This window comes from Sus scrofa, chromosome X (assembly GCF_000003025.6).
Source record: "Sus scrofa isolate TJ Tabasco breed Duroc chromosome X, Sscrofa11.1, whole genome shotgun sequence".
NCBI classification, from domain to species: domain Eukaryota; kingdom Metazoa; phylum Chordata; class Mammalia; order Artiodactyla; family Suidae; genus Sus; species Sus scrofa.
Genome location: NC_010461.5, coordinates 91,689,489 through 91,712,014, shown reverse-complemented (window position 1 = coordinate 91,712,014; position 22,526 = coordinate 91,689,489). Strand labels below are relative to the sequence as shown.

The following is a 22,526-nucleotide window of genomic DNA, read 5'->3' as shown; positions in this document are numbered from 1 at the left end:
TATAGTTTTGCATGTAGCAAGTGAATATTCTTGAAATTCCATTGCCTATACTATATGCTTTCTCCAACCTCTAGATAGCTTACTTAACAAAGGTACCTATGAACTTTATGCGAAAGCATCTCTAAAATCTTGTTTCAGAGCTCCCGCTGTGGCACAAAAGGATTGCTGGTGTTTCTGGAGTGCTGGGACACAGGTTCAGTCCCTGGCCTGTCACAGTGGGTTAAAGATCCCATGCTGTCATAGCTGCCACAGCATATGTCACAACTGCAACTTGGATCTATCTGATCCCTGGCCCAGGAACTCCATATGCTGCTGGGTGGCCATAAAAGAAAAAATAAATATTAAATAAAATGTTTCTTTTCACCATTCAAGGAAAAATGTTTAATATCCTGAACTCTTACTAATTTTATAAACACTCTCTCCAGACAGCCCCCAAGGTGATTTTTTAACTATTATGAAAAATTTCAAACACAAAAGTAGAGGGAATAGCACAATCAACTCAAACTTCAACAGTTATTATTTAACAGTTATGAACCAGCAGCTAATCTGTCATCTATAAACCCCAGAGCATTTTTAGGTTATGCCAAATTTATCACTCTAAAGCAGTTCCAGTCACGCAGTAGTTAGTTACCTAAACTCAGGTCCATCCTTTCTTGAAGCTACACCTCCCCACACATCTCTGAAATTCTTTTTCATAAAACTGAGGCAGGGGAGAAGTGTTCTAAACCAAGTTGCTTCAACTGAAATTTAACATTCTAGATAAAACAAGGAAACAAGAGGTTGCTTTTTGCTGTATTAGTTCTCCTGAATTCTTATTATAATTATAAATGGCTTTAAAGAGGTTTCATACAAAATGGACTAAATTTGTCCCAGATTTTAAAAAGTCTAGACTAAGCTCATGCACCACCCTCCGCCAGAGAACTATTTCATTTTTCATGGAGATTTATGTCTGAATTAAGTTCTGAATGTGTGGTGTTCACATAAAAAAAATCATGATTTGTTTGTTTATAGTTTTATTTCCAAAGCTAATTAAAAGGTTACACCTTGATGAGAGGCTCTAAGGAAATGAAAGATGTTTTAAATTCCTAAGTCTTGAATTTCAACAGTAAAACAGATTCAATATTTTCATCTGCTCTTAATCAAGAGCAACCAAAATTAGTTTTGAGAATACACAGCATAAAAATGAATTCTAAATGTTTTTCCTCACTATGGAAATGATCCAATTTTCTATCTTTGGTATAACCAGATTTATCTTAGGAAGGGGGTGAAAGTAAAGGGTCCAGGACAAACCACAGTGCCTTTATAGCCTTCTTCCCCCAATAATTCTAAATGGATGAAATTTGGGTATAGCAGCAGAGGAAAGACAAGATGTCCTTTTTAACATCAACAGCAGCTAAAGAAGTGACATTACTATATTCACACTATAGGTTGATTAAACACAGTTTTTTTGTTTTTTACCAGAAAGACCACTTCCCTTTTACCTGGAAGCTGCCTTCAAAAACCACTGCAGACTTCTGCAGCAGTAGAGGTTACTGTCACCTTTCCAACTCCGAAAGTAGGAGGGTCAGGGCACACTCCTTGATTATTTCTTAGAGAAGTCTGATTGTAAAACATAAATAAATGGACTATACTTGTATGATTTAAACAGACCATATGTACTACTGATTTCACCACTGGTAATAATCAGGTTGATTTTGGGCTTTTAAGTCAATTACAAGCATCTCATTAAACTGCACTAATTAGTAATGGAAATCAAAGCAAAGCAGCAACCCATAAGTTTAAAATATAAAGACATCAACTGGAAGTCTAACACAAATGTGCTTATCTCAAAAACCATAGTTTCCAGACCCATGTTCTCAAGATAGACTACAACCTTCTAAAACACTGCTTAGAAGCTAATTAGCAAACCACTGACAGTTGAAGATACAGGACAATCACCTGCTGTGAGTTATGTATATTTCAGAAATGCTGGCATATTCGAAACATGTTGGAGAGGGGTTGTTCCATGTTTCAAGCTTGACTAAAATAAACCTTTACAAAGCAATTTGTAGGCTGCACAAATTAAAAACCCAGGAGGTTAGCAGAGAAAAAGCTAAAACATGAATACATAGAGTTAGGTTCTTATATAGATCAGTGTACTGTTGTCCATCTTTCTTTTTTTTTTTTTGTCTTTTTGTCTTTTGTTGTTGTTGTTGCTATTTCTTGGGCCGCTCCCGCGGCATATGGAGGTTCCCAGGCTAGGGGTTGAATCGGAGCTGTACCCACCGGCCTACACCAGAGCCACAGCAACGCGGGATCCGAGCCGCGTCTGCAACCTACACCACAGCTCACGGCAACGCCGGATCGTTAACCCACTGAGCAAGGGCAGGGACCGAACCCGCAACCTCATGGTTCCTAGTCGGATTCGTTAACCACTGCACCACGACGGGAACTCCCCATCTTTCTTTACTAAGGTTGCCAGATGTCAACCTGTAGAGCAAGGACTTCTTAAGATTAAGGATGCAAAACCAAAACACTACCAGTAACATGTCTACTATGAAGCAGAAACCTTAACTACTACACTGATTTGTAACTCATGATTATCAATCATCTTGAGAACAGTATATTGAACATAAGACAGCTTCTTTGCAATGGATTCCACTCTAGTTCTTTCAACTGTTCAAGCACCTTGAGCCCTAGGTCTGAAACGGTTGTTTTTACCTGGGATATAGCTGAAGGTGGGAAAGAACAGAATGAGTCACAAGCATTTTTAAAGGAGGCAATATAAATAGGTTTTGTGACAACCAGAGAACACTTTTAAAATAGCTGTTTGTGGGTGAGAGCAAAGCATTCATGAATTACCCTCAGAGGATAACTAATGAATACAGAAAACCTTGTGGGTTTTGGGCAGATACCCAAAGAGAGAGAAGAGAGACGCTGACTGATAAAATATGTCTCACAGAAAGCTGAAGACAAGGCCAGCCTGGAGAGATACAAAATAAATCTAAACAAAAATTTAGAGATTCAACAACTGTTACAAGCATAGGACAATGAGAAAGTAAGTCTAGATTAAAATTCCACAAGGGAGTTAATAGATTTTTAAAAAAGAACAGAAGACAACTTAAAAGGAGCATTCTCAAAGGAAAAGAGCTAGATATGGTAGTATGTGCTGCAATGTCTTAAGATTAAATAACATTTCAACCGAGCCCCCACCACCAGTTCATGCTATAGATTCACATTTTGTGCAACCAAAATACCAGGGAGAAAACATATTGGAATAATCAAATGTCTGGTACCCTTTGCTGCCATGAAAAAGCAAAAAAGAAGGAAATCTCACTCATTTTAGCAATTTTAAATGCTAATTTTTATTTACTGCTAACTGTGCAAAGGACATCAATTCAATACTGTGCAGTAAAACAGTTACAGAAATCCAATATTAAACAATAGCATATGGGATAAATCTAAAGCAGAGCACCATGTGCCTTCGAAACTGATTAATATCATAGAACACAACTCAGTTCAGACAATTCTTAAGAAGCCTGAAGAGCTCTCGCATTTAATACTAAGTTTGTTACCCAGAAGCAAATGCTCTTGATTTTGTTGTTTTATTTTCTAGAAACAAGTAGAAGTTTTTTTCCAGTTTTGCACGGCTTAATATGCTATGTGACATCTGAACCAAGGAAATAGCTCGTATGATTTATTCCTTTTATCAATTGGTACCATCAGCTAATATAAAGTTGACAAGCTGGCTGACAGGAAAATAGCTGAATACAATGAAAAATGCTCAAATATGGGGCTAGTTGTACATCCATCTCAATTTCCTTATTCACAACCCAAAGTAATATTTAAAGTACTATTTTAAACCAAAAGATAAAATAATCTTAAAGACAGATACAATAGTAACCACTCTAATCATCCTAAATCACTTAAACACTAACATAAAACACTTTTTAAAAACCAAAACATCAAGGAAAATGGCAGTGCAAGAATACTTTGTACTGCTGAATCTCACATATTCTGAGGTACATAATGAGAAGCTGAGGGAGATGAAGCAACATAGCCAAGTGGCCCAGGAGTCATAGCACCATGAATTTGAGGAGAACCACCATATGCTGCACCAACTGGATGCCAGGGGGCAACATAGGGATAATCTGGTACAACAGGAAGGCAGGAATCAAAACCTGGCAAAGGTGGCTGCCCATAGGGATCTGACATTACTGGATAATAGACTGCTCCATGAGGGACAGAGGCAGGGTCAGCATTTGGAAAAGGACCTGAAACAAAGAGAGCATACAGAATACTTCATATACAAAGGTCCACTAAATGTCAATATAAATGGCTATTGACAGGTAAAAATGAAATTTAGCATTAACTATAAAAAAGATCATAGAAATTGCAGCAGAGCACTTTAGATATGAACATCAGTGACTAAAACAGGCTACTAAAAGATAGTAAGAAAATTTCCTAATTAAAAAATTACGTATGTGTGTACAATGTGTCACATGTGTCCTACCTAGAGAAAGCCATCTTTCTGGGATGATTTAGGTACCAAAACACTAAATACATAAAGATTTTGGAATGGACAAGCCATGAGATCCTGCTATATAGCACTGGGAACTATATCTAGTCACTTATGATGGAGCATGATGGAGGATGAGAAAAAGAATGTATATGTGTATGTGTGACTAGGTCTTTTTGCTATACTGTAGAAAATTGACAGAACACTGTAGACCAGCTATAATGGAAAAATAAAAGTCATTAAAAAATAAATACATTAAGAAACATTCCCTAGAGTAATTCTAGTCGATTAAGTTCTTATAAGAGTTGGTCACAATTAAGTTTACAAATAGTTTTCCAGTATAACACCCACCATCCAAATAAACATTTTATATTACTTTAGCAACTAAAAACTCAAGTGTTTTAACAGTCTAGTCTATACTTTTTTACAGTCTAGTTTTTACAGTCTAGTCTATACTAAGTTCTGAAGAGCATCCCAAAGACCAAACATTTTAAGTGTGATCTTTTGAATGTCATTAAGATCCTAGCATCATTTTAATTTTACAGCACTTTTGCTACCGTGAATCAATTTCAGTGGAAATAGATTCTGCTGTGACCTTAATTATAGTGACTATATAAATTTTTTTAAAAGGAGTCTTTGATTACTTGGGATAACTTACGATGAGTTCATTTTGTGAAATTAAGACTGCCACTGTCTCATTTTACTACAATTAAAAATAGCTCTATAAAAGGTACATGAAACAAAAATGTAATTAAGGTTGATGCTTTAATTTTTATTACCATGGGCCACCACATGATGGGTAAGATTCTACAGTGCTAATATTACAAAACTACTAATATGCTTTAAGAAAATCAAGGAGAAAAAGGAAATTCATTCTTCACATGCACCAGGCATAGTATACTAATACATATGAAGTCTCATCTAGTTCTTAACAACAATCCTGACAAGTCATAAAACACACTATTTCCCATTTTACAGAAAAATCAACCTTGGGGAGGTTAAGTGACTTAGCTGAAATCACAACCATCAAGTAGTAGTTGCTACTTCCTGTGGATCTGTTTTAAGAACAGTCCAAAGATCCTATCTAAACCTTCGAAATGCCTCAAAATTGTGAGACCAGTGGCACTGTTTCACACTTGCATAACCTCTAATGTATGGCTTAATAGAAGACAGCTGGATTCTCATATCTGCTTCTGTATTTTGTCTATTATGATATGTTGTTTTAGTTGAAATATGTAAAGAAAATCTGGCCTCATACAGATGTGTAGCTGGAAAAGAGAGGTCTTAATAACTACCTTTTCAGATAATTGTAGATATCCTTTGATGCTACACCATTAACTAGGTAAGTGGTAATTTCTTAAAGGTCATTAGTAAGGTGGACTTTTATACTTTGTTAACATTAAAATCCATTATTTTACCTTGCATTCTGATTAGATCTTTACAAAATCACGCACTAGTAAGAGTATACACTGGTAACTGGGAAAATATTATTTCACTAAGTTATACAGATCTCCCAAATGTTGACACATTTCATTACACAATGTAAAAAACCACATTCATTAATACCCCCCCTACCATCTATCTTATTAGAAGAGTTAATTAAGTATTCGGAAGCTGTCAAGTTCATGGTGGCAGATAAAAATTAGATTTGGGGGGGAGTTCTCTTTTGGCACAGTGGGTTAAGGATCCAGGATTGTCACTGTGGTGGCTTAGGTTGATGCTGTGGATACAGTTCAACTCCTGGCCTGTGAACATCCACATGCCAAGAGTGGTTGAGGATAAATTTTTTTTTAATTTTTAAAAAACTAGAATTTTGGGGGAGTTCCCGTCATGGCGCAGTGGTTAACGAATCCGACTAGGAACCATGAGGTTGCGGGTTCGTCCCTGCCCTTGCTCAGTGGGTTAACGATCCGGCGTTGCCGTGAGCTGTGGTGTAGGTTGCAGACGCGGCTCGGATCCCGTGTTGCTGTGGCTCTGGCGTAGGCCGGTGGCTACAGCTCCGATTCAACCCCTAGCCTGGGAACCTCCATATGCCGCGGGAGCGGCCCAAGAAATAGCAACAACGACAACAACAACAATAACAACAACAACAACAACAACAAAAAAAAACTAGAATTTTGGAAAACCTGTATTTGAAAGCTGGAATTTTTATCTTTGACAAAAAGAACTATCAGTTGCTATTCCTCAAGTAATAGGCTTACACTGTTCATTTGAAAAAACGTTTGCCGTATCGCCAAGTCTGAATAACCATGGTTTGTCTATCATTCCTTCAAGTAAAAACAGTGTTCCAAAAGTCAGCTAGTTAAGCTTGAAACTCAAGCTCACAAATCTTTTTCTTTAAAGTTATTCATCCTACTTCAGTATGCAGAGTACTTTATGAATACTTCCTATTTTGCCATATAGAATATTAAGTACAATTTTTCAAAGATAAAAATTTAGTAAAATAAGAACATCTTTGATCAAACAAAAAAAAATAAAACTGGCATGTTTGTATCATGAGCATGTGGCAATGATGAAGATACTAATTATTAGCACAGTTTGGTGCCCCTACTTTGTATGTGCTTAGATGCCAGCAATTCTACCCACTACTGATTTCTGTACCCTTAATGCAAATGTAACACAGTGGAAGAGATAAAAATCTGTGTACTATGAATTCTTTTACCCTCATGGATCCCTTGAAAGGGTCTCAGAGACCCCAAGAGGTCCAAGTACCATGCTTTAAGAAATGCTGGTCTAGTATATGGACCTTATGATACATGTGAAGGCTATTATTAAATTACACACAATAAAATTCAACTGTCTTTCTGGCAGAGAATCTCATTACATACTCACAATTTGCTGATACTTCTGCTTGTGTGCCATCTTGTCTCCCCACCTCACTGTATAATGGAGGAATGGTTTGATCTACCAGAGGATGTGGCTCAGTATAGACTGGATAATTCTCTACATGAAGCTGCTGCTGCTGCATCTGTGGCACATAGACCATGGAGTGCCAGTAGCTGTGATGATAACACTTGGGCAAAAAAAGGGAAAAAACAAACACTTTACTGTTCCTTTTCTTAAGTAGTACTATTCTTCACTGAAAAAAAAAAAAGTTGGGCCATGATTTTCAAGTGGGATAACGATGACTTTTGAACTAAATGATATGACATTTAGAATATCCATTCTCTGTAACAACTTCAAATCTTTCACAGCCTCTGTATCTCATATTTGGACCTAGGAATTCTTTTAGGACAGCATCCCAAGGAAATCATAGACATACACAATGATCTGTATACAAAGATGTCTATTATTGCATTATTTTTAAAGGTGAAAAACATTTAACAACCTAGATATTCAACAATAGGAAGCTAGATGAATGAATTAGGATACATCCATAATGGTATATAATACAGGCAATAAGAAAAACACGCTGTTAAATATTTAAGGAAAAATGTTCATATTGTTAAAGTTTACAAAATTACATGGCACAGTCCATATTTTATAAAATAAATAAGCTATAAGGAAATATATCAAAATATAGTGGTTATATAGGTGACTTTGGTTTTCTTTATACATTAATATTTTCCACATGTACAATAATGAATGCTATTACTTTTAAAATCAGAAAGTATTAAAATACCAAATCTACATTTCCTTGTATTCCTGATATAAAATGCATAACACGGGAAATATAGCCAATATTTTATAATAACCATAAATGAGGTATAACTTTTAAATATTGTAAATCAGTATACTGTACACCTGTAACGGGATATAATATTGTACAACTATAATTAAATTTCTAAGAAAACAAAAAACAATCCAAAATACTAAAAATAAATAAAATGCCTCGGCCTTGTTTCTGTAGGTGACTTTAATAAACAAACATAACTGAAGGGGCATAACTGAACTTTATTTTTTTAATTCTTGAAACTGCATTTGGGAAACATAGTCTTAAAGAACAAAAACTCAATTACTTTTCAATTATAAATGTGCAACAGTTGAGGAAGACAGTTTTCTGGAAATGTAATGCCCAAGGTTTTAGGGAAACCAGTGTCTTGGAAAATATGAACTTATCTGAGTATTGTCTAAGGAGACTACCTGGTTCACTATCATCTGCCAACTCTTAAGACGCATCATTCCTTTTCAGAAAATATGCCATCTTGTTATATCAGAAGTGCATTTCAAAGGGAAAATGATCCCGGAAAGGATAAAGTAAAAGAGGTTTTACCTGAAATCAGAGACACCTTTCAGTGATATTAAGATATCTGTTGGAAGTTCCTGTTGCGGCTCAGCAGTAACGAGCCTGACTAGTATCCATGAGGATGTGGGTTCTATCTCTGGCCTCGCTCAGTGGGTTAAGCCATGAACTGCAGTGTAGGTCACAGACCCAGCTTGGATCCCCCATTGCTGTGGCTGTGGAATAGGCTGGCGGCTATAGCTCTGATTTGACCCCTAGCCTGGGAACCTCCATATGCCACATGTGCAGCTCTAAAAAAAAAAAAAAAAAAAAAGATGTTTGTCAATACTCCCCCTTCTACAACTCAGGGAAGTGGTGAAAAACAGTTTTTGGCAAATATCTATGAACACATGAGTGCTTTAAAAATAATACAGTTCTTTAAATGTCTCTGAATTAGTCTGATTACTTTACACAAAAATGCAGAAATAGTCACAAAAATGTTTTATGTAAACAGGATATATAATCCATTTGTTATTTTGAGAGACAAAGACATACTGAAGGGTTGGCATATGATGTTAAATATGGAGGTCCATATATGATAAAGTTATACTGTGTAGAACTCCCACTCATGACAACTTAATGACGATTTTATAAGAGAAGCTGAAGCACTGGGAGGCTAATGAGGAAAACTATCCTGTGTTACCTTCAGAGATATCTTATAAAAATAGAAATAAACCTTTTAGGCCCCTGTTTTTGGGTTTTAAAGTTCAAGAGTCTGATTATCAAAACAGCTTACATTTTTAAGATAGAGTTTGGCAAAGCAATTTTAACAGGACTCTTACCTGCAATCCCAGATTGAAATAATACTGCAAAACTTTTGTATCTAAAAATAAAATTTAAATTTTAGTGACTAGATGACATAAGCAATTAAAACTTACCACTTAGAAGCTTTTCTCTTTGAGAATTAAGGTAGATAAAACAAATGTAGTCTCCCATATCAATACTACCTTCAATTCTACCTTACTGTAAACGACCATTTACCTACTACTATAGCTAACATCATTCTCGGACCCAAGATTTAATCACTAAATACATATTTTACTTCTAGATATTACAGGAATGCTACTCTGCCAATATTTACAGAGAATCTAGTTAAGGCATTTTCTTGCTTGTGTAAGACTACAAATCTACTACATAAACAATCTTACTGGGTTCAGTTAATGAGGCTAATATATAGTACAAACTAAGGCTCTACAAATGACAAGATTAATGATGCTTAATAAAATAACTAGCATCATTTGAAATAATGTTGTTTTTATTTAACATGATTTATGTACCACCACTAGAAAAGAGGCAATGAGCAATGTAACACGAAATAAGTTATATCCTATGGTGACAAAATTTCTCCAGACATAGAAATCAACATATCTTACAAATGAACAAAAACTAGATGTATGAGAGAAGAGGGAAGAGTCTTAGCATTCCACTTATATCTCTAAATGTATTTTTACTAAATGACCTGGAATCCAGGTATATTCTCACAAATAAGATTAATAATAATTTGAGTTCCACTAACAAATGAACTCTCAGAAAACCCCTCTTTTTAAAGTTGGAGACTCTCAATCCATACAAAGGTATTTACTGCCAATTTAAAAGAATCAGCTTGTATTTTGACTATAATGTGGGAGTAAAATATAAAGCCTAATGTTCAAGCTAAAGAATATGAAAAGATAATAGTAGGAAGTACATCCACAAATGTCATGGAATCCCAACCCTTGGTATATACATACATCCAAACAAAACTTGTACACAACAATACATAGCAGTATTATTCATAATAGCAAAAATGTGGAAATAATCCAAATGTCCATCGACTAATAGATAATAAAATATGGTATATCTATACAATGGAATATTATTCAGCCAAAAACAAAAAGAATGAAATACTGATACAGGTTACAGCATGGATGAACTCTGAAACACTATGCTAAGTGAAAGAGGCCGCCTATAAAAGACCACATATTGCATGATTCCATCTACATGAAATGTTCAGAAACAGGCAAATCTATAGAGCAGAATAGTGGCTGCCAGGGCCATCTAGGGTGAATAAGGAGTAACTCCTAATGGACACAGGGTTTCTTTTTGGGGTGATAAAAATGTTCTGAAATTAAGATAGTGGTGATGGTTGTGCAAATTGATGAATATACTAAAAAGTACTGAATTATACAGTTTACATGGGTGACTTGTATGGTATGTGAATTGTATCTCAAGCTGTTTTTTCAAAAAATGACAGGTAAGGACTATAAGAACTCAGGTACATCTTTGAAATGTAACTGAGGATGAGATCATTTTCATGATCGGATTTAAATAGGAAGTTAGATGTAACAATAGGGGGGAGAGAATTTGAGTAGAATCACCATGTTATCAAAGGCTTAGAAGTAGAAAACAGGCAGAGAGTTCTTATGAAAGTAGGAGGTAAGGTACAACTTTGGAAAAATGACCAGTAGTTTCTTATAAAACTAAACACATACCGCTCTATTATCCATCAATTCCACTACTAGGTATTTGCCCAAAGGAAATGAAAACATGTGTTCATGAAGACGTTTACAAGAGTACTCATAGCAGCCTTATTCATAACAGACCCAAACTAGAGATAGGCCAGGTGCCCCCCAACAGGAGAATGGACAAACCATGTAATACCTGTACAATGAAATACTACTCAAGTAATAAAAGCAAATAGATTACTGATATATGCAGCAACATGGATAAATCTCGAAAACATTACATTGAGTTTAAGAAGGCTTACATTACATATACATGAATTTCTAAAACAGGTGAAAAATAAGGCAGAAAAAATCAGAATAGTGGTTGTCTCTACGGGGAAGTAGAGATGGGGTGGGAAAAGACTGGGAAGTGGGGTGAAGGACCTTTGTGGGATAATGGTAATTGTCCCTTGATAGGGATTTGGGTTATACAGGTGCATGTAATCACTTGTCAAAACCCAGCAAGTGAACATTTCAGATTTGTCCATTTCATTATACATTACCTTCACAGTAAAAGAAAAAAACAAATACCAAACTCTAGTTAATGATATGTACGCTGAAGTTTTTTTTATAGGAAAGAATGATGATGTCTACAATATACTTTGAAATGCATCAAAAAGATGGATTAACTGATGGACAGAGAGATAGATGGAGAAATATGTGATAATGCAAGTATAGTTAGATGTTGATAGAATTAGGTGGTATATATATGAATATTCATTTCAAAATTCAAATTTAATTTATGTGTAAATATTTTCATAATAAAATGCTGGAAAATGCAAAATCAGCATTATGTGCCAAGAAGATCTTAGGCAGGGGTAGGTAGGTAAGGGGAGAAGAGTAAAGGGATCAGAGTTTAGATACTGGGTAAATTAGGTAGAAATGATACATTATTAACAAAATAGAAAATCATGGAGAAGAGTCAATGTTTTACATGGCCTAAAGAGAGAAAAGAAGGGAGGGGAGATAAAGATGAGGAATTCCACTACAGGCAAACTGAATCAGAAATGAAAGTACGAAAGCCAAGTGAAAATGTCTAGCAAGTAGGTGGAGGTCAAGGCCAGACTGACTTAGGAATAATGTACATAAAAGTTAATAATCAAGTTTTAAGGAAGGGAAAAAGAACAGAATGGAGTTGAAGATCTTGGTGACTACCTAACGGGCTGAAAAAGGACAAACTAGAGAAGCAGCTAGAAAAATCAAGGGAAGGAGTTGCTGTCGTGGCTCTGCAGAAATGAATCTGAGTAACATCCATGAGCAACCAGGTTTGATTTCTGGCCTGGCTCAGTGAGTTAAGGATCCGGCGTTGCCGTGAGCTGTGGTATAGGTCAAAGATGTGGCTTGGATCTGGCATCGCTGTGGCTGTGGCACAGGCCGGCGGCTACAGCTCCGATTTGACTCCTAGCCTAGGAACCTCCATATGCCGTGAGTGCAGCCCTAAAAAGACAAAAGGCAAAAAAAAAAAAAAAAAATAGTTGAGAGCAAGATATCCAGTTGAGAATCCTCTTCAGATAGACATGTAGCTACCTTAAACAGGCTGCATGAGTCAGCTTGATCATCCACTGCTTGACTATGCAGAAGATATTCTCAGCTTTCAGAGCTCCTCTCCTTAGTCACTTGCCTAGCCTTATGCTCTCAATTCAATTTCCATTTGGTCCTCCACCCTATTTGCACTGATCAAGCACAGAGAGATATGCTCTAAAATTAAACAGAGAAGCTCAGGCCTAAATAACCCTCACCCAAGCTCAAAATCTACTTACCTTGAGGCAGATCACTGCCACTTGGATCACACGAATAAGGTGGAGGTGGGGGTGGTAAGTTTGAAGCCTCTCCCACCTCAAGAGGAGGAGGAGGTGGTGGTGGAGGAGGTGGAGGTGGTGGAGGTGGTGGTAGAGAGGCAGCAGCAGCAGGAACAGGAGCAGATAGGTATGGATAGGATGGTGAAGCAATCACTAAAAAAAGAAACAAAATAAAGTAGCAATGCACAACTGTAACACCTTATAAGCAGTAGCTCATCTTCTATTCATTTGTGTTGCTAATATGGTTAAGCAACTCTTAAGTTTCATGGTTTGACATAAAGACAAAAGCATAGAAGGTAAATTGCCCATATTCTCTTAGACATGCCAGTAGAAAACTAGAAATCCATCACAGCTTATTTTGAGTTAAGGAAATGACTTGACATTAAAAGTAAAAAAAAAAAAAAAAAAAAAAAAAAAAAAAAAAAAAAAAAAAACTTGGAATCTGTAGAGCTTTGACTATCAAGATTTTTGAACATCTCTAACAGGTACATAAATAAATACCATTAAAGTAAAATGTTTACTTAGCTTAACACAAAGTTAAGGATGTTTTCAGCCATCTGCCAAATCACAAGATGTAGAAGCTAATAAGATAAACTAAATTGCACAGATACAGATTTAAGCAATCCTCAAAGGTTCCTACTTGAAAATATTAGAGGAATACAGAGAACTCTAAATCATGACAATTTCTATGGACCTACAGAATCTAAAACAGATAGGCTGGATAATCTAAACTATCTTAGTCCTTTAACTTTTTGGAACTGTTACTATAGTTTAAAAATAATCCTCATTTAGGAGTTGCCCAGTTTTTGACATAAGAAATTCAAATACGATTATGTTTAAATATCAGTATGTTCCTCTATTATGATAAACGATGTTGTTCCAACTTGGTGAAAATAATTTATCTCCATGTATACATACTATATTAAATAAATTTGCTAAAATTTTTAAAGATTAATGATACAACTTTTCAAGTTTAATTGTACATTTTAGCTGACTTAGAAAGTACTACATTTTATCATTTTGTTAGCTGAATTGTAATTTTAACCCTGAGAAGTATAGAAAGTTTAAGTATCATTGTTTAATAAAGGTTTAAATCAGATTTTAGAACACTGAGTTTAGTACAGGTAGAGTGCACACAAGCTAAACTTGTTATTGTGGTAATTTAGCACCAGATTTTGTTTTTTGTTTGTTTTTTGGTGAAGCTGTGGAACGTGAAAATTCTAGGGCCAGGGATCAAATTTGCACCAAAGCAGTGACAATGTCAGATCCTTAACCCAGAGCTACCAGGGAACTCCCTAAAAAGAGGAATTTAAGGCTTCATATTAGAAGTAATCCACATTGCTTTCATTCACCAACATAAATACTAATAATACATTTATCTATACCTTATATCTAGCTACAGGCTAACAGTAATAGGAGATCTAAGTCTTAGGATGATTTAAAACTTGATAAACAACTCTTTTGTGGTGATGAAAACTGTTCTCCCTTGATTTTGGTGGTGGTTACACGATGCTATACATTGTTAAAATTCATAGAATAGGGAATCAAAAAATGAATTATACTGTATCTAAAGTAAACAGTAAATTTTTAAAATTTGCTCAAATAACTTGAGTTTTGGAGTCCTGTCATACATGTAGAAACCTCCACTTTTACTGTTTTAGAAAAAGAATTTAACTTAGAATATCTCCAAATGCTATAAAGACTTTACGGATTTGTTTTCTATAAAATAATGGTTTCAACAAAGCCCCTTCTTATTCCTTATAAACTAGTACTCAAATCACACCATTTTTATAAAAGCAACTGGAATAAGTTCAATAAGTTAAAGATAGTAGCATATGGTTATGATTGCAAGGTAAAAACTAACTACTACACATAGAGGTAGCTAAATATGTTCTTATGGACCTGAGAGAATCAAGGGCAGAATATGGAGGTTACTTGTCTGAAATCACCTTTTAAAATGTATATTGCAATAAGCTCCATAAGAAAAAGCTTTCAAAACTGCCATTTTCTCTAAAGATATATGAACATTTAATTCACAGATTTAACAGGGCTCTATAGACTTAACAAGTATAGTTCAAGGGATGGACCCAGAACAATGGAAGCAAACTTTTCTAAAATATGAATGGAAACTAATGAAATGCAGTGAAAAAGCTTATTTACCTGTCCATGTAGCTATAGTCTGCTTCAGGACATTTCAGAAGAGAACATGAATATACACAGGAAGACCTGGCTTCTCTAGAGATCAAAGGTCAGGGTCAGGACTAAAGTGCAGTGAGGTGCAAAATTTAAAGGGCCACCATATTAAAGGGAAAAAAATCCACGATAAAATATCCAAACTCTAAAAGACAGGATCCAAGCCTGCACTTATATAACCTCAAGAGTGAGTGCCCTACTCACCCCACACTAAGCCTGGGCCACAGTTCCTGTCTTTTAAAAATAATCTTGATACCTTACTTATCATGGAATTTTTTTGGCTTAATCTTGTTTTTTAAAAAATAGTGCATTAAAGTATTATTTATCTTGATAACTGTGGGTTATTTCTTTTTGACACTCTCAAATTCTGCATTCAGAGCAATTGAGTCATTAGTTCTGGTCCTGGCAAAAGCCTTGGAAAGAGTTACCAAAAACTCAGTTAACAAGATTTAATGCCTCTAAGAACATGCCATAATAGAAGCAATCATGGCATCTAGTTACCTAGCAGATAGGAAGTGACTTAAGGAGTATGGGATGGGACTGTCAGACAGACACATGAATAACAATGGGAAACATGAGTTTCATCTAGAGGACTGAGAGGAATGATAAAGAGTAACTAAAAAGTAGCCATAACCTATTAGAGTTATAGTTGAAGTTCACAAGTGACTCAATAAAAAGTAAAATGAAGGCAGTATACATTTTTAGAAATATCTACCAAAGCCCCCCACAAATCTGGCATTCAAAGGGTAAGCTTTCAATGATTCTATATAAATGTGATATTACAATACTTGATTCACCTGTCATTTGTTTATGCTCAGATATCTGCTAGAGGGAGCCAGCCAACACCCGTCCTTACAATTAGCACAAAGTAGTAAAATCAGGGTGTACATACATTAACATTTCCAATAAAAAATTTCCATGATCATTAATGAACATATTTGCATGTTTTGTTCCAGGCACTATGGCTAAGCAATTAATTTTTAAACTATAAATAAAAAATGCATACAGAAGAAAAAAATCAAAGTATTTTCAGGTGGACACTATCCACACTTTGACAGCCATTTCAGAAAACTTCCACATGCCCCATCGCAATCGCCACCTTTCTCCTCCCACCATAATTAACCATTATCTTGACTTTCAGAGTAATCACTTCTTAGTATTTTTAAGAGTTTTGTCACCCAAATATGCATCCCTAGACTGTTTTTTTAAAGCTGATATCATGAATATCTTTTAATCTATTGGTCCTTTTTCCACCCCTGTCATTTCCTTTCATTTTTTCTTTTCAAGAATCTGTACCCTTTTCAAGAATCTGTGGAGTTTCCCCATCTGGATTTTGCTGATTACATACTCATAGTGCATTTCAACATGTTCTTGTATTTCCTGCAAATAGGCAGCTAGATCCAGAAAATTGGATCAGACTCAGGATTGATTCCTTTGGTACGTCTACAGGTAATGTCTGTCTTTGCAATCTTAGCAGCTATTGCTGTTTAATACCCATCCACTCAGTAAGGACTGCAAAATGATTATATCCTGCCACTTCTTTTTCACTGATTAGAATAATACACAGAAATATTTCACTTCCTCTACTACTTAGTTACCCAGTAAGATAGTTCATAGAAGAAAGGCAGGATAAATACTTGACTCCTTCAGCTTACTTTCCAGTTTTCAAGAAAGTAAACTGGTTCCCTATCACTCTCTTAAGGGAACCAATTTTTTTTTCCCAGTTATGCATCTTTTTCAGATTCTTTTCCATTATTGGTTATTACAAGATATTCTCTGTGCTATATATAGTAGGTCCTTGTTGTTTATCTATTTTATGTAGAGTTCATATGTTAATCCCAAGGGAATAAATTTTAAAAATATCATTAATAACTTGTAAACATATTTGATATGTGCCAATTGACTGAATTATCATCCATCTTTGGCCAGTGGGAACCTCTTCAAGATGGCTCTTGAGTCCTTTTGACATGACTCCAGTACTCTTTGATAGCTTCCTTTCTATATAGCATGACAAGATGATCCAGGTTCATCTTACATTTCCTGCCCAGACCTAGAACCAGAAATTTCTCTACAAAGCTGTTTGGTTTTAAGTGAGAAATGGTATTTCAATACCACAAACTGAGTGCTAAGGACACTCATTGTTTCTAGTCTTTTCAATGGACAGAGCCAGGAAACACACAAATTTAAAGATAAAATATCTCAAGTTCATACTGATATTTTCAATTCAAATGTGAGATCATAAAAGCTTTTCCTTGGCCTCTTTTAGTATATCTGCATTATCTTTCTCCCATACTGAGATCCTAGTTTACAAGGACATGGGATAAAATTAGTATATCCCATACTCATTTGTTTTAGCTGACTAGACTCAGAATAACGATCTGAGTATACAGATAGAAGAACCTGATGTGATTATTGAAAGCATTAAAAAATGCTCGGTACATGGTCTCTCAATTCTGTTTTTAAAAATAGCTGTAGTATGTCTACATTGTTCAAACATAAGGCTTTTACTAGTATATTATCAACCTCTCAGCCCTTGTTTTGTGTAACTATATATTTAATGCTTATAATCAGGTCTTAAGTTGATGTCTCATTGTTTTGGTGGTCTGAAAGCCAAAATTATCTCTAATACAATGTTGTCCATCCAATACAGCTTTCTGTGATGGTAGAAATATTCTGTATCTGTGCTGTCCAATATAGTAGCTACCAGCCACATGTGGCTTTGAGCACTTGGCATGTGTTTAGCATGACTGAGCAACTGAAATTTTATTTTACTTAAATGAAATTTAAAGTGTCATATGTGGCTAGTGATTACCTTGCTTGACAACATATCTTTAGTAGATTCTTCAAAAAGGGCTCATATGAATTTAATACTCTGAATCCTTATACACTTTCTGTTAAGCTTGAAAATGTTTGGTTGCATATAAAATCTTTGGTTCACACATTCTTTCATTATCTTAAATGTTAGTCCATTTTCTTCTAGCACAAAGTACTGCTGTCAATCTAGGTAATCAAAGGACTTTTTCTTTAAAGTACAGTCGTTTTATTAGAATATCCTAGTGTTGGTTGTTCTGGCTCAATATTCTCAGGTATGCAGGGTGATGTTTCAGTATGTAGTTTTAAAGTTGTTTGTTATTAATTTCAGGAAAATTTTCTGAATTACAGCTTTTAGTATTTATTCTTTCCCCTTACTTTGGTTTTTTCCTTCAAGAACTTCTATCAGTGTTAGATATCCTTTGCCTAACTTCAACGTCACTTTTAAATGTTTTTGTTTTTTCATTTTAGATTTTCTCCCTTACATTTTTCTCTTAAAGGATTATCTGTGGCACATATTTGGTCATACTCTAATTTAGTCTTCATTACTGGAATGACTTTCTTCCATGTCTAACGCCTTCTTGAGTTCTGTCAGCTCATCTGAGTTTTTCTAATTTGGACTTGCTATTTTTTAATTTATTGTTGTATTAATGTCTTCATTTTAAAATAATTGGTTTAGTTTAAGTTCTGTTTAGTGTGTACATTTCTGACATGTTTTCTACTGTCTACAGGGATATTATTCTACTTTTTTCCCTTTAAAACATCTTTGTATACAACCTTAATGCTTTTCTTTCCTTCATTGTTATGTGAAATTATTTTTCATCAATTCTAGAGTGGGGTGGAATACAAGAAAGCTTTTCTAACTTCATAGGGCTCTCTATTATTTTTGTGTCGTGTTTAATGATTGGTTTCTAGGATTCCTTGGTTCTGTTCTCAACTGGACCTGCTCTTTTCTCTATCCTCAATTCTGAGTCCACTCTCAGCAGTTTCTCCCCAGTGAGGAAAACTATCCAAAGAGGTAGCTCTGGCAGGTCAGTTTTGAGAGTTCTTGGGGGCCAAACTGCTCCAAGCCCTTCAGTCCCTTTACCATGTACCCAAAGCACTCACCTAGTATTGGAGAGGTCAAATCCCTTCCCAGTCTTAGCTGCTCCTTCCAAATTGGCTGCCCCACTTTCCAGTGAATTCTTATTAGCTCTTTTGGGGCTCTTCTGTTCTCAGGTCCATCAGACAACATCCCCGATGCTTGCGTCTTCTTGCTCCCACATAGACCCTGATAGCATGCAGGTCTTGTGACTGGTGGTTTGTCCCTACCTGCTTAAATTTTGGGGTTTATGGGGATACCTTGTCACCTAGTTTTGTTGTAAGCATTGTCCCATGGGTTTTAGTTCTGCTATTTCCATTTTGATTTGGGGATACAGACTGAAAAGCTATGCTGTTGTTGCTACCACTTTCCCAGAATTCTGCTGAGAATTTTAAATTATATTAACTCAATAGAATTTCACAACCACTTCAAAAATTGGTACTACAGTACCTCCAAGCTCATAGATAAGAAAGGTTCAATAACTTGTCCAAAATTACATAGCCAATATGTTGTAAAACCAAGATTCTAACCTAGACCTCAAATTCTAGAGCCAAATTTTTCAGGAATTGTGTGAAGTGTGAAATACCTCTACCTTATCTTCTGTATTATAAAACTTAACTCAAAGTTTGAGAAACTAGTACAAGTCCTCTGATTTTCAATGGAGTAGCAAAACAATAGCTATGAAATCATATCGAAGCCAAATTTGCAAGAAAAACAACTGAAACCCTGGCTCTCAAATCTCATGGATCCCTCAACTATAGAACATGGTATATTAAGTAGGTTAAATTTAATAGGAGATTAAAGTAATCTTATCTAATCACTAGAACTGTTGTATGTGCATGTTCATGAATAGAAAAAGAGGCTTCCAAAGTAAGCAACCGCTAATAACCTACCTGGCCTGCCTTGTGTAGGTGGAGATACAAATAGAGGCTGTATAGCATTCTGTGAGGAAATTGAAGTGGTACTACTAGCTTGATTAGCTGCTGCACAGTTAGATAAGACTGGAGCTGGAACATTATTGGCACAGGAAGCTGCAATTGCTGCAGAATTTACCATCACCTATAAGTGTGGAAGAAAGTTTAGAAATTTGGTCTCTCAAACAATATTAGTCTCTTCTTACCTGATCCTAAATTTTAGGAAATAATATTCTAGTGACTAAAACACTGAGAAGTCAATCTTCATATAAACCCAATATAGGCAAGTTAGGTTATTTCTTTTAGAAGACCTCAGATTACTTTGAGAGTTTTACTTTTTTGCTATTTTTCTGAAAAGGTAATAATACATTAATATAATTGAAAAACCAAGTATAAAATGAAAAATTTCCCTCCAACCCCTGTCTTCCATCTGCCTAGTTCTTCTCTCCCCAAACTGGTAACCTCTGGCTTTCCTGCATATTACATTATATATTTATTTTTACATGCATAAAATTTCCCACACAAACACACATTTAAAAAAACAGAAAAGGCTCTTTTTTTTTTTAACTCCATGAGAATGTAATTTGTTTTTCTGATTAGGCCATAGCACCCAATTCAGAGTTGCGCATAGAGAGGTGTTCAGTAAATGGTAACAATTCTTGCTCATGAACACACCGTGCTCACTGCAGTCTCCATTTCTCCATTTTCTTATTACCCACTGCAATGTGGCTGCTACCACCTTTGATTCTCAGAAAAAAATGTATTCAAAGTCACAGTGGTCTCCAGGCATCATAATAGACTCTTGTTAGTCCTTATGTTGCTTGGCCACTTGGCAGCAACAGCCACTGAACTACTGCTTGAAACATCCTCTTCCTGGGGCTTCCATAATAATACACTCTCCTGCTTTCCTTCCCTGACCATTCTTCTCTACTCATTTTTTTAAATTTGGTGAGGCACAGGATGTTCTAGATGTTCTTCTCAATCTCTTCCTTTTCCCAGGATGGTCTTCTTCAGTCCTAGGTTCAGCTACCTTTTTGATACCAGCTCCTCATTCTATAGGATAGTTTTACATTAAAGTTTCAGTAAATGACAAACTTGACAGGTTATTTACATTAACTCACTCATTATATAAGAGGTTCAGAATAGATGCACTACAAGTATTCTAACATTGGCACAAGAGAATAGTCTGGAACACAGTAGATGCTCAATCGATTTGTTCATGACTTACTGATTACCGTGCAGGCACCAGAAAGTACAATAATATTTAAGAATACAAGCAGCTTCTTTTAAGTATGATATACGGCAAAGACAACAAAAAGAAAATTCCTTTTCCTTTGTTTAGACCACTGCAACTGACTGCTAAATAAAACCATAAAGATTACCTTCTGGGGGTAGCTGTATGAGGTAATTGGGTCCTGAGGAGACATAGAACATGGCCTTCTATCCTGAAGAGACTTTAATGAATACAGAAATGTAAGTAAGGGGAAATCAAGAAACCAAACAACATATCAATAAAAGACCTGCTTTTGTTTCAACATCTAAAATTAAGTGAAACTGATCTATCCTGAAAATATTCAAATGTGGATGTGACTACTAGGATTACACTCCAAAAGTTATTTACTCTAGTGCCTGACTTAGTTTGCCATTCTCTTTTATAGCTACAGAAATTCTGATCCTATCCAACACTAGCCCCAATGCAGATACTAAATGTAATGAAGGACTGATTGTAATTTAAACACTTTCTTGGTGTCTTTTGCCTTAAAAACCTCCAAATCAGTAGGGCCAGCAACAGTGTTACTAAAAGATAGCATTCCACCTGAAGATGCAGCTTGGGACAAGAGTGGATAACTGGATGGTCAGCTGAATACTACATAATCAGGATGTAGCATAATCTAAACACTACTCCTCTTTGGCGCAAGACCTTGTCTTTGTGACAGTAAAAATGATTTTAAAAGGCTCAGAATTATGCATGACAGATTGTCATGACAGAAAAATAAACTAGCAGCAGAAATTGGTAGTACTAAAACAAGAACATAGAGGAAATCGGGAGAAAGTAATCACAAGAAATAAAAGGAACCACACTGTGACAAGCACAAGCCCAACTTAACATGGACCTGAAAGTTTGTGTTCAAGTACAACCAAAGTACCTGACAAAAACGGAACATTAGCCCTGGCTCAGAAGGTCCAGTATGAACGTTAAATAATAATTCCAGAGAAGGATTTAGCTGAGAGTCAGGCATACAAATTTGAAAAACAAACATTCATGGTTTCTTTCTTAGAAGTATCTGTGCCTGTGGAGTTCCCATTGTGGCGCAGTGGTTAATGAACCCAACTAGGAACCATGAGGTTGTGGGTTTGATCCCTGGCCTTGCTCAGTGGGTTAAGGATCGGCATTGCTGTGAGCTTTGGTGTAGGTCGCAGATGCAGCTCAGATCTGGCGTTGTTGTGGCTGTGGTGTAGGCCGGCGGCTACAGCTCCAATTAGACCCCTTGCCTGGGAATCTCCATATGCCCTGAGTGCAGTTC

General features: G+C 35.8%; 1 protein-coding gene across 1 annotated transcript in view; it reads right to left on the bottom strand.

The window, feature by feature from the left end:
- Nucleotides 3,320-22,526, bottom strand: part of ALG13 (ALG13, UDP-N-acetylglucosaminyltransferase subunit) — a 64,110-nt gene continuing 44,903 nt past the window's right edge. Inside the window, 7 exon segments of the mRNA XM_021080435.1 lie at nt 3,320-4,253; nt 7,331-7,511; nt 9,503-9,543; nt 12,964-13,155; nt 19,114-19,317; nt 19,981-20,146; nt 21,384-21,455. Coding sequence (XP_020936094.1) covers nt 3,988-4,253; nt 7,331-7,511; nt 9,503-9,543; nt 12,964-13,155; nt 19,114-19,317; nt 19,981-20,146; nt 21,384-21,455 — 1,122 coding nt within the window. The 3' untranslated portion in view covers nt 3,320-3,987.